The 15,095-nt window shown below is 43.5% G+C and overlaps 1 protein-coding gene across 1 annotated transcript in view; it reads left to right on the top strand.

Annotated features, from left to right (window-relative positions):
• The window catches only part of TEX10 (testis expressed 10), a 633,649-nt gene that overhangs the window by 439,745 nt on the left and 178,809 nt on the right, over positions 1 to 15,095 (top strand). Inside the window, exon 11 of the mRNA XM_069730421.1 lies at positions 14,977 to 15,057. Within this exon, the coding sequence (XP_069586522.1) occupies positions 14,977 to 15,057 (81 nt within the window). The remainder of the gene's footprint in view (positions 1 to 14,976; positions 15,058 to 15,095) is intronic.

A 15,095-nucleotide genomic window follows, 5' to 3' on the forward strand; every position in this document is an offset into this window, starting at 1 on the left:
TAGCGACCGCCGATACGCCTTTTAACGGCGGCCGCTAAGGGTACTTAAACCACAGCGCCGTTAATCAACGGCGCTGTGGAAAAAGTGAATAGCGCCCCCCAAAGGCCGATTTTCTCCGGGGTCTCGGCTCCTGGGGGTAGCCGAGACCCCAGAGAACATGATTCGGGGGGTTTTTAACCCACCCCGCATTTGCGATCGCCGGTTATTAACCGTTTACCGGCGATCGCAAAAAAAAAAAAAAACGCGATCTCTTTTTAATTTCTCTGTCCTCCGATGTGATCGCACATCGGAGGACAGAGAAAAGGGGTCCCAGGTAGCCCCCCAATACTCACCTATCTCCTCCGATGCTCCTCGTGTCTCCCGGTGGGCGCCGCCATCTTCAAAATGCCGGCCTCCCGGCCGGCCCCGCAAGAATATTTGGGGTCTCGGCTGCCGGGGGTAGCCGAGACCCCAAAGAGCATGATCGGGGTCGGTTTTACCGACCCCTGTTTTGCGATCGCCGGTAATTAACTGTTTACCGGCGACCGTAAAAAAAAAAAAAAAGTAAAGTGTAATTCTCTGTCCCCTGATGTGATCGCACATCAGAAGACAGAGAAATAGGGGGATTCGGGGACCCTACAATACTCACCTGTGTCCCTGGATCCTCTTGCTGCTCCTCCTGGCCGCCGGCAGAAGAAAATGGCGGGCGCATCCGCAGTGCGCCCGCCATCTGTCTCCATCTGCCGGCCGGCAGGAGAACTGCAGTTGGGGCTAAAATTAGGGTTAGTGGTAGGGTTAGGGCTAGGGTTGGGGCTAAATTTAGGGTTAGGGTTGGGGTTAAATTTAGGGTTAGGCTTCTTTCACACTTACGTCGGTACGGGGCCGTCGCAATGCGTCGGCCCGACATACCGACGCACGTTGTGAAAATTGTGCACAACGTGGGCAGCAGCTGTAGTTTTTCAACGCATCCGCTGCCCAATCTATGTCCTGGGGAGGAGGGGGCAGAGTTACGGCCACGCATGCGCGGTCAGAAATGGCGGATGCGACGTACAAAAAACGTTTCATTGAACGTTTTTTTGTGCCGACGGTCCGCCAAAACACAACTGATCCAGTGCACGACGGACGCGACGTGTGGCCATCCGTCACGATCCGTCGGCAATACAAGTCTATGGGCAAAAAACGCATCATGCGGGCACATTTGCAGGATCCGTTTCTTGTCCAAAACGACGGATTGCGACGGATGCCAAACGACGCAAGTGTGAAAGTAGCCTTAGGGCTAGGGTCCAATTTCTCTTGTTACCCTTGTGAAAATAAAAACTTGGGGGCTACAATATCTTTTTTGTGAAAAAAAAATATTTTTTATTTTCACGACTCTGCATTCTAAATTTCTGTGAAGCACTTGGGCATTCAAAGTTCTCACCACACATCTAGATAAGTTCCTTGGGGGGTCTAGTTTCCAAAATGGGGTCACTAGTGGGGGGTTACTACAGTTTAGGTACATCAGGGGCTCTGCAATCGCAACATAATGCCCACAGACCATTCTATTAAAGTCTGCATTCCAAAAAGGCGCTCCTTCCCTTCCGAGCTCTGCCGTGCGCCCAAACAGTGGTTTACCCCCACATATGGCGCATCAGCGTACTCAGGATAAATTGGACAACAACTATTGCAGTCCAATTTCTCCTGTTACCCTTGTGAAAATAAAAACTTGGGGGCTACAATATCTTTTTTGTGGAAAAAAAAATATTTTTTATTTTCACGACTCTGCATTCTAAACTTCTGTGAAGCACTTGGGCATTCAAAGTTCTCACCACACATCTAGATAAGTTCCTTTGGGGGTCTAGTTTCCAAAATGGGGTCACTTGTGGAGGGTTTCTACTGGTTAGGTACATCAGGGGCTCTGCAAACGCAACATAATACCCGCAGACCATTCTTTCAAAGTCTGCATTCCAAAACGGCGCTCCTTCCTTCCGAGCTCTGCCGTGCGCCCAAACAGTGGTTTACCCCCACATATGGGGTACCAGCATACTCAGGACAAATTGGTCAACAACTTTTGGGGTCCAATTTCTCTTGTTACCCTTGTGAAAATAAAAACTTGGGGGCTAAAAAATCTTTTTTGTGAAAAAAAAATATTTTTTATTTTCACGGCTCTGCATTATAAACTTCTGTGAAGCACTTGGGCATTCAAGGTTCTCTCCACACATCTAGATAAGTTCCATGGGGGGTCTAGTTTCCAAAATGGGGTCACTTGTGGGGGATTTCTACTGTTTAGGCACATCAGGGGCTCTCCAAACGCGACATGGCGTCCGATCTCAATTCCAGCAAATTCTACATTAAAAAAGTAAAACGGCACTCTTTCTCTTCCAAGCTCTGCGGTGCGCCCAAACAGTGGTTTACCCCCACATATTGGGTATCGACGTACTCAGGAGAAATTGCACAACAACTTCAGTTGTCTAATTTCTCCTGTTACCCTTGTGAAAATAAAAATTTGTGGGCAAGAAGATCATTTTTGTAGAAAAAATGCGATTTTTTTTTTTTTTTTTTTTTTTTTTTTCACGGCTCTACATTATAAACTTCTGTGAAGCACATGGGGGTTCAAAGTGCTCACCACACATCTAGATATGTTCCTTAAGGGGTCTAGTTTCCAAAATGGGGTCACTTGTGGGGGGTTTCCACTGTTTAGGCACATCAGAGGCTCTCCAAACGCGACATGGCGTCCAATCTCAATTCCAGCCAATTCTACATTAAAAAAGTAAAACGGCGCTCATTCACTTCCAAGCTCTGCGGTGCGCCCAAACAGTGGTTTACCCTCACATATGGGGTATCGACGTATTCAGGAGAATTCGCACAACAACTTTTGTGGTCTAATTTCTCCTGTTACCCTTGTGAAAATAAGAATTTGTGGGCGAAAAGATCATTTTTGTGTAAACAAAAGCGATTTTTTATTTTCACGGCTCTACGTTATAAACTTCTGTGAAGCACTTGGGGGTTCAAAGTGCTCACCACACATCTAGATAAGTTCCTTAAGGGGTCTAGTTTGCAAAATGGTGTCACTTGTGGGGAGTTTCCACTGTTTAGGCACATCAGGGGCTCTCTAAACGTGACGTGGCGTCCGATCTCAATTCCAGCCAATTCTGCATTGAAAAAGTCAAACGGCGCTCCTTCACTTCCAAGTTCTGCGGTGCGCCCAAAAAGTGGTTTACCCCCACATATGGGGTATTGGCGTGTTCAGGAGAAATTGCATAACAAAATTTATGGTTACATTTCTGTTTTTACACTTGTGAAAATAAAAAAAATGGTTCTGAATTAAGATGTTTGCAAAAAAAAGTTAAATGTTCATTTTTTCCTTCCACATTGTTTCAGTTCCTGTGAAGCACGTAAAGGGTTAATAAACTTCTTGAATGTGGTTTTGAGAACCTTGAGGGGTGTAGTTTTTAGAATGGTGTCACACTTCATTATTTTCTATCATATAGACCCCTCAAAATGACTTCAAATGTGCTGTGGTCCCTAAAAAAAAAATGGTGTTGTAAAAATGAGAAATTGCTGGTCAACTTTTAACCCTTATAACTCCCTAACAAAAAAAAATTTTGTTTCCAAAATTGTGCTGATGTAAAGTAGACATGTGGGAAATGTTATTTATTAACTATTGTTCGTGACATATCTCTCTGATTTAAGGGCATAAAAATACAAAGTTTGAAAATTGCAAAATTTTAAAAATTTTCGCCATATTTCCGTTTTTTTCATAAATAATCGCAAGTAATATCGAAGAAATGTTACCACTAACATGAAGTACAATATGTCACGAAAAAACAATCTCAGAATCAGCGGGATCCGTTGAAGCGTTCCAGAGTTATAACCTCATAAAGTGACAGTGGTCAGAATTGTAAAAATTGGTCTGGTCATTAAGTACCAAATTGGCTCTGTCACTAAGGGGTTAATGGAGCACACTCGGACTGGGTAGCGGTTAGCAGTGGGGTACCACAGGGGTCAGTATTGGGCCCTCTTCTTTTTAACATATTTATTAATGACCTTGTAGGGGGCATTCAGAGTAGAATTTCAATATTTGCAGATGACACTAAAGCCCCCGTCACACACAGCGAGATCGCTAGCGAGATCGCTGCTGAGTCACAAGTTTTGTGACGCAACAGCGATCTCAGTAACGATCTCGCTATGTGTGACACGTAGCAGCGACCAGGCCCCTGCTGTGAGATCGCTGGTCGTGTCGGAATGGCCTGGGCCATTTTTTGATCGTTGAGGTCCCGCTGGGTAGCACACATCGCTGTGTTTGACACCTTACCAACGACCTCGCTGACAGGACGTCCCATTGAATCATCATGAAATAGCATCCTTGTACAGGTCGCTACAGGTCGCCGCATCGCTGCTGCGTCGTTGGTGAGATCTCACTGTTTGACATCTCACCAGCGACCACATAGCGACACTTGAGCGATCCCTGACAGGTCGTATCGTTGTCGGAATCGCTCAAGCGTCGCTATGTGTGACGGGGCCTTTAACTCTGCAGGGTAATTAATACAGAGGAGGACGTATTTATATTACAGGATGATTTATGTAAACTAGAAGCTTGGGCTGATAAATGGCAAATGAGCTTTAATGGGGATAAATGTAAGGTCATGCACTTGGGGAGAAGTAATAAGATGTATAATTATGTGCTTAATTCTAAAACTCTGGGCAAAACCGTCAATGAAAAAGACCTGGGTGTATGGGTGGATGACAAACTCATATTCAGTGGCCAGTGTCAGGCAGCTGCTACAAAGGCAAATAAAATAATGGGATGTATTAAAAGAGGCATAGATGCTCATGAGAATATAATTTTACCTCTATACAAGTCACTAGTTCGACCACACTTAAAATACTGTGCACAGTTCTGGTCTCCGGTGTTTAAGAAAGACATAGCTGAACTAGAGCGGGTGCAGAGAAGAGCGACCAAGGTTATTAGAGGACTGGGGGGTCTGCAATACCAAGATAGGTTATTAGACTTGGGGCTATTTAGTTTGGAAAAACGAAGACTAAGGGGTGATCTTATTTTAATGTATAATTATATGAGGGGACAGTACAAAGACCTTTCTGATGATCTTTTTAATCATAGACCTGAAACAGGGACAAGGGGGCATCCTCTGCGTTTGGAGGAAAAAAGGTTTAAGCATAATAACAGACGCGGATTCTTTACTGTAAGAGCAGTGAGACTATGGAACTCTCTGCCGTATGATGTTGTAATGAGTGATTCATTACTGAAATTTAAGAGGGGACTGGAAACCTTTCTGGAAAAGTATAATGTTACAGGGTATATACACTAGATTCCTTGATAGGGCGTTGATCCAGGGAACTAGTCTGATTGCCGTATGTGGAGTCGGGAAGGAATTTTTTTCCCCAATGTGGAGCTTACTCTTTGCAACATGGTTTTTTTTTGCCTTCCTCTGGATCAACATGTTTGGGCATGTTAGGTTAGGCTATGGGTTGAACTAGATGGACTTGTAGTCTTCCTTCAACCTTAATAACTATGTAACTATGTATTAGGAGTAATATTGGCAAATACCTCCAATTAGAATTTTGATTCACTGTCGCTTAAGCCATGTCGATAGCGTTGCAGTAGCTTTAGATATCCATGGTTACGACCACCAACAATCAACTGTCACTATGAGTATCGGCAACCATGGATACTTAAGCAATGCCCCTGCACATGGGGTAAGCGACATAGCGAAGTGGAAGAATTGTACTATATTCCTAATTAAAGGTATTTTGTAATATTATTACTACTACACTTTCTACATATTGGGATGGGATCTTGGAGATAGGAATTACCCTTTAAGTCTAAAATAGCAGGTGTAATTACCAGTGTGATGTGTATTGGCCACTGTCTGCTCTCCTGATCTCATTGCAGATCTGTGTGTGGTTATAACTGACACATCTGCAGCTTCCTCTCTGCTTCAGGTATCATCTCACATGCAGACAATGTTCAATATTCTTGCAATACAGAAGAGCTCAAGATTTGCAAAAAATGTGTTTACAAGAAGACATTTAATTTCTCCTATGTTACAGTAGTTACTTGTCTCATACTGGTAATACCACTTTTATTTAAAATAAGCTCAGGAGGTGGAGTTATCTTCATATACAAACAGCAGATCTTTTATTTGCATGTGAGTTAGCACTAGAACCACAATTCTACATCACTGCAAAGGCCCTTGAAAGGGGAGGAGCGAGATCACAGAAGAGCATATCCCTCAACTTTTCAGTCCTTACAAAGTAAATTTTCCTGTATTGAGGCCCCTTAGTGTTACCACACACTACAATACTTCTTTAGTGGCTCCCATAAAGTATGATGCCAACAAATGTGCCCCCCAAACACAGTAAGATACCTCCACAAGCACAGTATGATGACCCTACAGTACCCCCACAAAATATGATAACCCCACAGCATGATGGTCTCCATAGTCCTCCACACACAGTATGATGGCACCGCCACATCCCTATACACAATATGATGTCCCCTCCACTCAGTTCTCCATATAGTATGATGGCCCTCCATGCACTATAGTGGACCTATCTTAACCCTAGTCACTTCATAATGGCCTGCACACATTATATTTGTCTCCACTAGCCCTTCAAACAGTTTAATAGCCCCCCACTTGTTATCCAGAAAGTGTAATGGCCCCCTCAAATAGTCATCTATAAAATACTAGATGGTGGCCCGATTCTAACGCATCGGGTATTCTAGAATATGCATGTCCACGTAGTATATTGCCCAGCCACGTAGTATATTGCTCAGCCACGTAGTATATTGCCCAGCCACGTAGTATATTGCCCAGCCACGTAGTATATTGCCCAGCTACATAGTATATTGCCCAGCCATGTAGTATATTGCCCAGTTACGTATTGCCCAGCCACATAGTATATAGCACAGCCCACGTAGTACGGTATATTGCCCAGCCACGTAGTATATTGCCCAGTCAGAGGAGAGGAGCGAGCACAGCTCAGCACAGAGCCACGTAGTATAGAAAATAAAAATAAACATTTACTCACCTATAGCCCGTTGAAGTCCTGCTATACTTGCCCTCCGCCGCCTTTCTCGCTCCTCTCTACACTCCCGGGACTGCTCCATTGGAAGCGGCAGCTTCCACTCCCAGCGGAAATACATTTCTTTATCTAAATAAAAAAAACAAACAAAAGTACACATATTTAGTATCGCCGTGTCCGTAACGACCCGACCTATAAAGCTGTCCCACTAGTTAACCCCTTCAGTGAACACCGTAAAAAAATAGAGGCAAAAAACGCTTTATCATACCGCCGAACAAAAAGTGGAATAACACGCGATCAAAAAGACGGATATAAATAACCATGGTACTGCTGAAAACGTCATCTTGTACTGCAAAAAACGAGCCACCATGCAGCGTCATCAGTGAAAAAATAAAAAAGTTATAGTCCTCAGAATAAAGTGATGCAAAAATTATTTTTTCTATAAAATAGTTTTTATCGTATAAAATGCGGCAAAACATAAAAAAATGATATAAATGAGGTACCGCTGTAATTGTACTAACCCGAAGAATAAAACTACTTTATCCATTTTACCAAACACGGAACGGTATAAATGCCTCCCCCAAAAGAAATTCTTGAATAGCTGGTTTTTGGTCATTCTGCCTCACAAAAATCGGAATAAAAAACGATCAAAAAATGTCACGTGCCCGAAAATGTTACCAATAAAAACGTCAACTTGTCCCGCAAAAAGCAAGACCTCACATGACTCTGTGGACCAAAATATGGAAAAATTATAGGTCTCAAAATGTGGTAACGCAAAAAATATTTTTTGCAATAAAAAGCGTCTTTTATTGTGTGACTGCTGACAATCATAAAAATCCGCTAGAAAACCCGCTAGAAAAGTAAATCAAACCCCCCTTCATCACCCCCTTAGTTAGGGAAACATAAAAAAAAATAAAAAATGTATTTATTTACATTTTCCGGCTAGGGTTAGGGCTGGGGCTAGTGTTGGGGCTAGGGTTAGGGTTGGGGCTAAAGTTAGCGTTAGGGTTGGGGCTAAAGTTAGGGTTGGGGCTAAAGTTAGGGTTAGGGTTGGGGCTAAAGTTACGGTTGGGGCTAAAGTTAGGGTTTCATTTACAAGTGGGATTAGGGTTAGGGGTGTGGTTAGGGTTATGGTTGGGATTAGGATTAGGGGTGTGTTGGGGTTAGGGTTTCAGTTAGAATTGGGGGTTTCCACTGTTTAGGCACATCAGGGCTCTCCAAACGCGACATGGCGTCCGATCTCAATTCAAGCCAATTCTGCGTTGAAAAAGTAAAACAGTGCTCCTTCCCTTCCGAGCTCTCCCTTGCGCCCAAACAGGGGTTTACCCCAACATATTGGGTATCAGCAAACTTTGGACAAATTGGACAACAACTATTTGGGTTCAATTTCTCTTGTTACCCTTGGGAAAATAAAAATTTGGGGGACTAAAAAAAACAACATTTTTGTGTGAAATTTTTTTTTATTTGCGTTATAATCTCTAGTGAAACGCTTGGGGGTTCAAAGCTGTCAAAACACATTCAGATAAGTTCCTTAGGGGGTCTACTTTCCAAAATGGTGTCACTTCTGGGGCGTCCGACAGACAGCGGTAATTCTGCATTTGTCCACTATGCGCTCAGTGGCGCCGGCTAGATTTTATCTAGGTTGTCCGGGGTTAATCTAGCTGGTACTCGGATTGGAGGCTGGGGCACACCCACGGCCTTTAAATAGTTCTTCTGAACTTTGGGCGTCGCCGATTATAGCTTGTGCCTGGTGATCTCGGTTCGGAGTGGTGGTCTTGGAGTGGAAATATATCTGGTGGTGTATGATCCTTTGTCATATTTCTCCTTCCTATATTCGTGTTTTGTTTTGCCCTGTGCACATTATAGTGTTTTCCTGAGTGTGTTTGTGGCGTGGTGCGTTTTTGGTTTTCCCAGTCTGTACTTTCTGTAAGGTTTTTTGTGAAGATTCACTGGGTGGAGAGTGGAGGTTTCAGTTAGTATTTGACTCTGGATTTCAGGGAGTTAAACCAGATTACGGTTCGTGATCCATACCCTATGCCACTGATACCTGATTTGTTCAACCAGGTGGCAGGTGCTAAGTGGTTTACCAAGCTTGACCTCAGGGGGGCGTACAACCTCATAAGAGTCCGTCAAGGTGATGTGTGGAAGACGGCTTTTAATACTCCAGAGGGTCATTTTGAAAATTTGGTGATGCCATTTGGGTTGACAAAAGTACCTGCAGTATGTCAACATTTCATAAATGATGTGTTCTCGCATGTTTTGGGGAAATTAGTTATTGTGTACCTTGATGACATTCTCATATATTCCTGCGACCGTGATACTCATTTAGAGCATGTTAGGCAGGTGTTACAGCTTCTCAGAGAATAAGCTTTATGCAAAACTTGAGAAATGTGTATTTTCGGTTCAGGAGTTGCCTTTCGTGGGTTATATTGTGTCCGCTTCTGGGTTTAAAATGGACGCCGCTAAGGTGCAAGAGGTACTGCGTTGGGAATGGCCTGATAACCTAAAAGCGCTTCAGCGGTTCGTTGGGTTTTCTAACTACTATAGGAAGTTTATCAAGGATTTTTCGACCATTGCTAAACCGCTTACTGACATGACGAAAAAGGGTACCAATTTCTCCGTCTGGCCTGAGGCTGCTGTGCGCGCATTTGAATTTCTTAAGAACAGTTTTGCTTCGGCCCCCATTCTGGTGCAGCCGGATGTATCGAAACCATTTACCGTGGAAGTCGATGCATCTGAGGTTGGTGTGGGGGCGGTGCTGTCACAAGGCTCATCCTTGAGCGAGTTGCGTCCTTGCGCCTATTTCTCCAACGTAACTACGATATCGGCAACAGTGAATTGTTGGCTATCAAGTTGGCCTTTGAGGAATGGCGGCACTTTTTGGAAGGGTCAGTTCACCAGGTTACTGTTATTACCGACCATAAGAATTTGCTTTATTTTGAGTCTGCCAAGCGTCTGTCCCCCAGGCAGGCTCGCTGGGCATTGTTTTTCTCGCGGTTTAAATTTTTTGTTACTTACGACCTGGGTCTAAGAACACGAAGACTGATGCTTTGTCCAGGTGTTTTCCGGGGGGAGAACCTCGGGAAGAACCCGTACACATCATCCAAAAGGGTGTAGTGGTCTCGGCTCTCACAACCGAGGTTGAGGCTGAGATTGCCGAGGCTCAGAAGGAGGTACCACCTGAGCTTCCCAGTAATAAATTGTTTGTACCGCTCCATCTTCGCCTAAGTGTATTGGCGGAGCATCATGATGCTGTCCTGGCTGGCCACTCAGGGGTTTAGGGGTACCTTGGGGTTGGTGTCGCGTCGCTTTTGGTGGCCCAAAATCCAACAGGACGTGGTCTCGTACGTGTCAGCATGCACCACGTGCGCCAGGGCTTAGACGCCCCGCTCCCGTCCTGCTGGCACACTACTTCATCTCGAGGTACCCAGTAGGCCGTGGATGGAGATCTCCATGGATTTTATCACAGACTTGCCCTCCTCAGCTGGGAACACGGTCATCTTGGTGATTGTTGATCGGTTCTCAAAGATGTCGCATTTTGTGTCCTTACCTTCGTTGCCTAACGCTCAGGTATTTGTGCAGGAGGTGGTCAGACTTCATGGGATCCCGTCTGACATCGTGTCTGATAGGGGTTCTCAGTTTGTGGCAAAATTTTGGAAAGCATTTTGCTCACGACTGCGGATCAAGTTGTCACATTTTTCGGCGTTTCATCCGCAGTCAAATGGTCAGATCGAGCGGATGAACCAAAATTTGGAGCAGTACTTACGCTGCTTTGTTTCTGACAACCAGGAGGAGTGGTCGACGTTCCTTCCTTTGGCTGAGTTTGCCATAAATAATCACCGCCCAATCTTTTGGTGAGTCTCCGTTTTTTTGTGTTTACGGGCACCATCCTCAATTTTGTACTTTGAGTCAGGGGGGCTCTTCCGGCGTCCCGGAGGAGGACCAGTTAGGAGCACAACTGTCATCAGTCTGGAGGAGAGTGAAACAGCGCCTGTTGAGCGTGGGGGCAAGGTACAAACGTGTGGCTGACTGTAGACGTGTGCCCGGTCCGGACCTGAGTGTGGGTGACTGGGTGTGGTTGTCCACAAATAACATAACTCAAAATACCATCCCTTAAATTGGGTCCCAGGTTGATTGGTCTGTTTAGGGTCACTGCCATCATTAACCCGGTAGCCTACCAATTGGAGCTCCCTACGGTATATAAGATCCACAATGTGTTCCACAGGTCTTTATTAAAAAAGGTGGTGGGTTCCGTGGATGCGGCGCCGATGCCACTTCCAGTTTTGGTGTATGGCAATTTAGAGTTTGAAGTCCCCAAGGTGGTTGACTCTCGAGTGGTGCGCCGCACTTTACAATACCTGGTACACTAGCGTGGTTATGGGCCTGAGGAGAGGTCTTGGGTACCAGCCTCCGATATTCATGCGGACCAGCTGGTCAGTATGTTTCACCGCCGCCATCCGGAAAAGCCAGGTCCTATAAGTCGTGAGGGCCCTGGGGTCCCTCGTAGAAGGCGGGGTACTGTCATGTTGGACGCTATTCACACTAGGGCGTCCGACAATTCTGCTTTCGTCCACTATGCGCTCAGTGGCGTTGGCTAGATTTTATCTAGGTTGTCCGGGGTTAATCTAGTTGGTACTCGGATTGGTGGCTGGGGCACGCCCACGGCCTTTAAATATTTCTTCTGAACTTTGGTCGTCGCCGATTATAGCTTGTGTCTTGTGCCTGGTGATCTCGGTTCGGAGTGGTGGTCTTGGAGTGGAAATATCATATCTGGTGGTGTATGATCCTTTGTCATATTTCTCCTTCCTATATTCGTGTTTTGTTTTGCCCTGTGCACATTATAGTGTTTTCCTGAGTGTGTTTGCGGCGTGGTGCATTTTTGGTTTTCCCGGTCTGTGCTTTCTGTAAGGGTTGGTGTGAAGATTATCACTGGGTGGAGGGTGGAGGTTTCAGTTAGTACTGAATCAGGAGTCAGGGTCAGGCCTGGCGGCCCAGACAAGCACACCATCAGTGTAATCTCTGGGAGAGGGACAGACAGGGTTTCCCTAGTCTTAGGGAAATTGCAGGGGCCCGGGTTATTAGCTTTAGCCTACCTAGGCTCCCCGTGACGGGTATCTACTGTTTAGGTGCATCAGGGGCTTTGCAAATGCAATGTGACACCTGAAGACCAATCTATCTAAGTCTGCATTCCAAATGGCGCTCCTTCCCTTCCGAGCTCTGCCATTCGCACAAACGTTGGTTCCCCCCACATATGGGGTATCAGCGTACTCAGGACAAATTGGATAACAACTTTTGGGGTCAAATTTTTCCTGTTACCCTTGGGAAAATACAAAAATGGGGGCTAAAAAATAATTTTTGGGAAAAAAAAAAATAATTTTTATTTTCACGGCTCTGCATTATAAACTGTAGTGAAACACTTGGGAGTTCAAAGCTGTCAAAACACAGCTAGATAAGTTCCTTAGGGGGTCTACTTTCCAAAATGGTGTCACTTGTGGGGGGTTTCAATGTTTAGGCCCATCAGATGCTCTCCAAACGTGACATGGTGTCCCATCTCAATTCCAGTCAATTTTGCATTGAAAATTAAAAAAAAAATTAAAATCAAAATTGTGCTGATGTAAAGCAGACATGTGGGAAATATTACTTATTAATTATTTTACATGACATATCTCTGTGATTTAAGGACATAAAAATTCAAAGTTTGAAAATTGCAAAATTTTCTCCAAATTTCCGTTTTTTTCACAAGCGTAAGTTATATCGAAGAAATTTTACCACTATCATGAAGTACAATATGTCATGAGAAAACAAAGTCAGAATCGCCAAGATCCGTTAAAGCGTTCCAGAGTTATAACCTCATAAAGGGATAGTGGTCAGAATTGTAAAAATTGGCCCGGTCATTAATGTGCAAACCACCCTTGAGGGTAAAGGGGTTAAACTCCCATCTAAAGAGGAGTGTATTAGATTATGCCATTACAGATATGTACATGGTAAATATTGGCACCTTCATAGTCACCCCACAAACGCACCTGTCAGATCACTGCCAACTTCTCCCATGCATGAAATCTATAACATAGTAACATAGTTACTAAGGTTGTAGGAAGACTTTAAGTCCATCTAGTTCAGTGTTCCCCAACTCTGGTCCTCAAGAGCCACCAACAGGTCATGTTTTGAGGATTTCCTTAGTATTGCACAGGTCATTGAATGCTTGCCTGTCCAGATGATGCAATTATCACCTGTGCAATACTAAGGAAATCCTGAAAACATGACCTGTTGGTGGCTCTTGAGGACCGGACTTGGGGAACACTGATCTAGTTCAACCCATAGCCTAATCTAACATGCCCTAACATGTTGATCCAGAGGAAGGCAAAAAAAACCATGTGGCAAAAAGTAAGCTCCACATTGGGGAAAAAAATTCCTTCCCGACTCCACATATGGCAATCAGACTAGTTCCCTGGATCAAAACCCTATCAAGGAATCTAGTGTATATAACCTGTAACATTATACTTTTCAAGAACGGAATCCAGTCTCTTAAATTTCAGTAATGAATCACTCATTACAACATCATACGGCAGAGAGTTCCATAGTCTCACTGCTCTTACAGTAAAAAAAACATTCGTGCAAAAGCTTCAGCAGAGCGGCCTTTTCCACTTTCCGTCCTATAAATGGTCCAAGACTTCAGCAATAAAATATCAAGAGGCTCCCAACAGACCAAAAATACAGTAAATGCTCCACCACTTATGCAACTACGAGTACAAGCCTAAGCCAGAATGAGTAAACCAAGAAAATACATCAATGATGTATTCTATACCATGGCCAGATTGTCTGACCTTTAAAAAGTGAACTATAAAAGACCAAAAGAAAAACAGACCAATGGTTTGTCAGAGAATGTAAAGCCGTACAAAAGTCCCTTAGAAGAGCCTCAAACGGCAATCACAGAGACCCCAACCATCCAGGTCTTAGGGATGCCTAGGACACCATACAAAATCAATACAAAACCACCCTCAGGAGCAAGGAGCAGAGTTACGTCTTCACCAAAGTTAACAAACTCCAAGACTCCCGCCAACACTCCTTCTGGGAACTATGGAACCACATGTACAAAAAAGCAAGAAAAATATGCTCATCTAAAATGGCAATATCTGGTTTCAGTACTTCAGAGAACTTCTACAAAGTCATCCCGAAGGTAGAACTGAAACCAGAACAGAAAAACATAATGGAAAAACCAAAAGCAATGGAGAATGGAGGAAAAAGTCAAACCTTTCCAATACTGACTGGATAAACCAAGATAACGACTTTTGGGTTTTCATTGGCTGAAAGCCATAATCCTCAACATAAACAGAAATAAACACTTGAAATAGATCACTCTGTAATGACTAACTAACTATATATATATATATATATATATATATATATATATATATATATATATATATATATATATATATATATATATATAGTACAGACCAAAAGTTTGGACAGACCTCATTTAAAGATTTTTCTGTATTTTCATGACTATGAAAATTGCACATTCACACTGAAGGCATCAAAACTGAATTAACACATGTGGAATTATATACTTAACAAAGTGTGAAACAACTGAAAATATGTCTTATATTCTAGGTTCTTCAAGGTAGCCACCTTTTTGCTTTGATGACTGCTTTTTGCACACTTTTGGCATTCTTTTGATGAGCTTCAAGAGGTGGTTACTGGGAATGGTTTTCACTTCACAGGTGTGCCCTGTCAAGTGGGATTTCTTGCCTTATAAATGGGGTTGGGACCATCAGTTGTGTTAAGCAGAAGTCTGGTGGATACACAGCTGATAGTCTTGATGCCTTCAGTGTAAATTTACAATTTTCATAGTAATGAAAATACAGAAAAATCTTTAAATGAGAAGGTGTGTCCAAACTTTTGGTCTGTACTGTTTATTTGTTATATTATACTATATTTTTTTAAAGCTATTTTTTCTATTTCCAACAGATAGTTTGCAACAGTTTGTCCTCAGTGAGACCAAGGCACCAGTGTTTTGATATCTTGCAGAATGCAGTGACTAAACATTTGGTAAGCTCCTCTGAATTATTTTTATTTTTGAAAAGTGT

Source organism: Ranitomeya imitator, chromosome 6 (assembly GCF_032444005.1).
Source record: "Ranitomeya imitator isolate aRanImi1 chromosome 6, aRanImi1.pri, whole genome shotgun sequence".
NCBI classification, from domain to species: domain Eukaryota; kingdom Metazoa; phylum Chordata; class Amphibia; order Anura; family Dendrobatidae; genus Ranitomeya; species Ranitomeya imitator.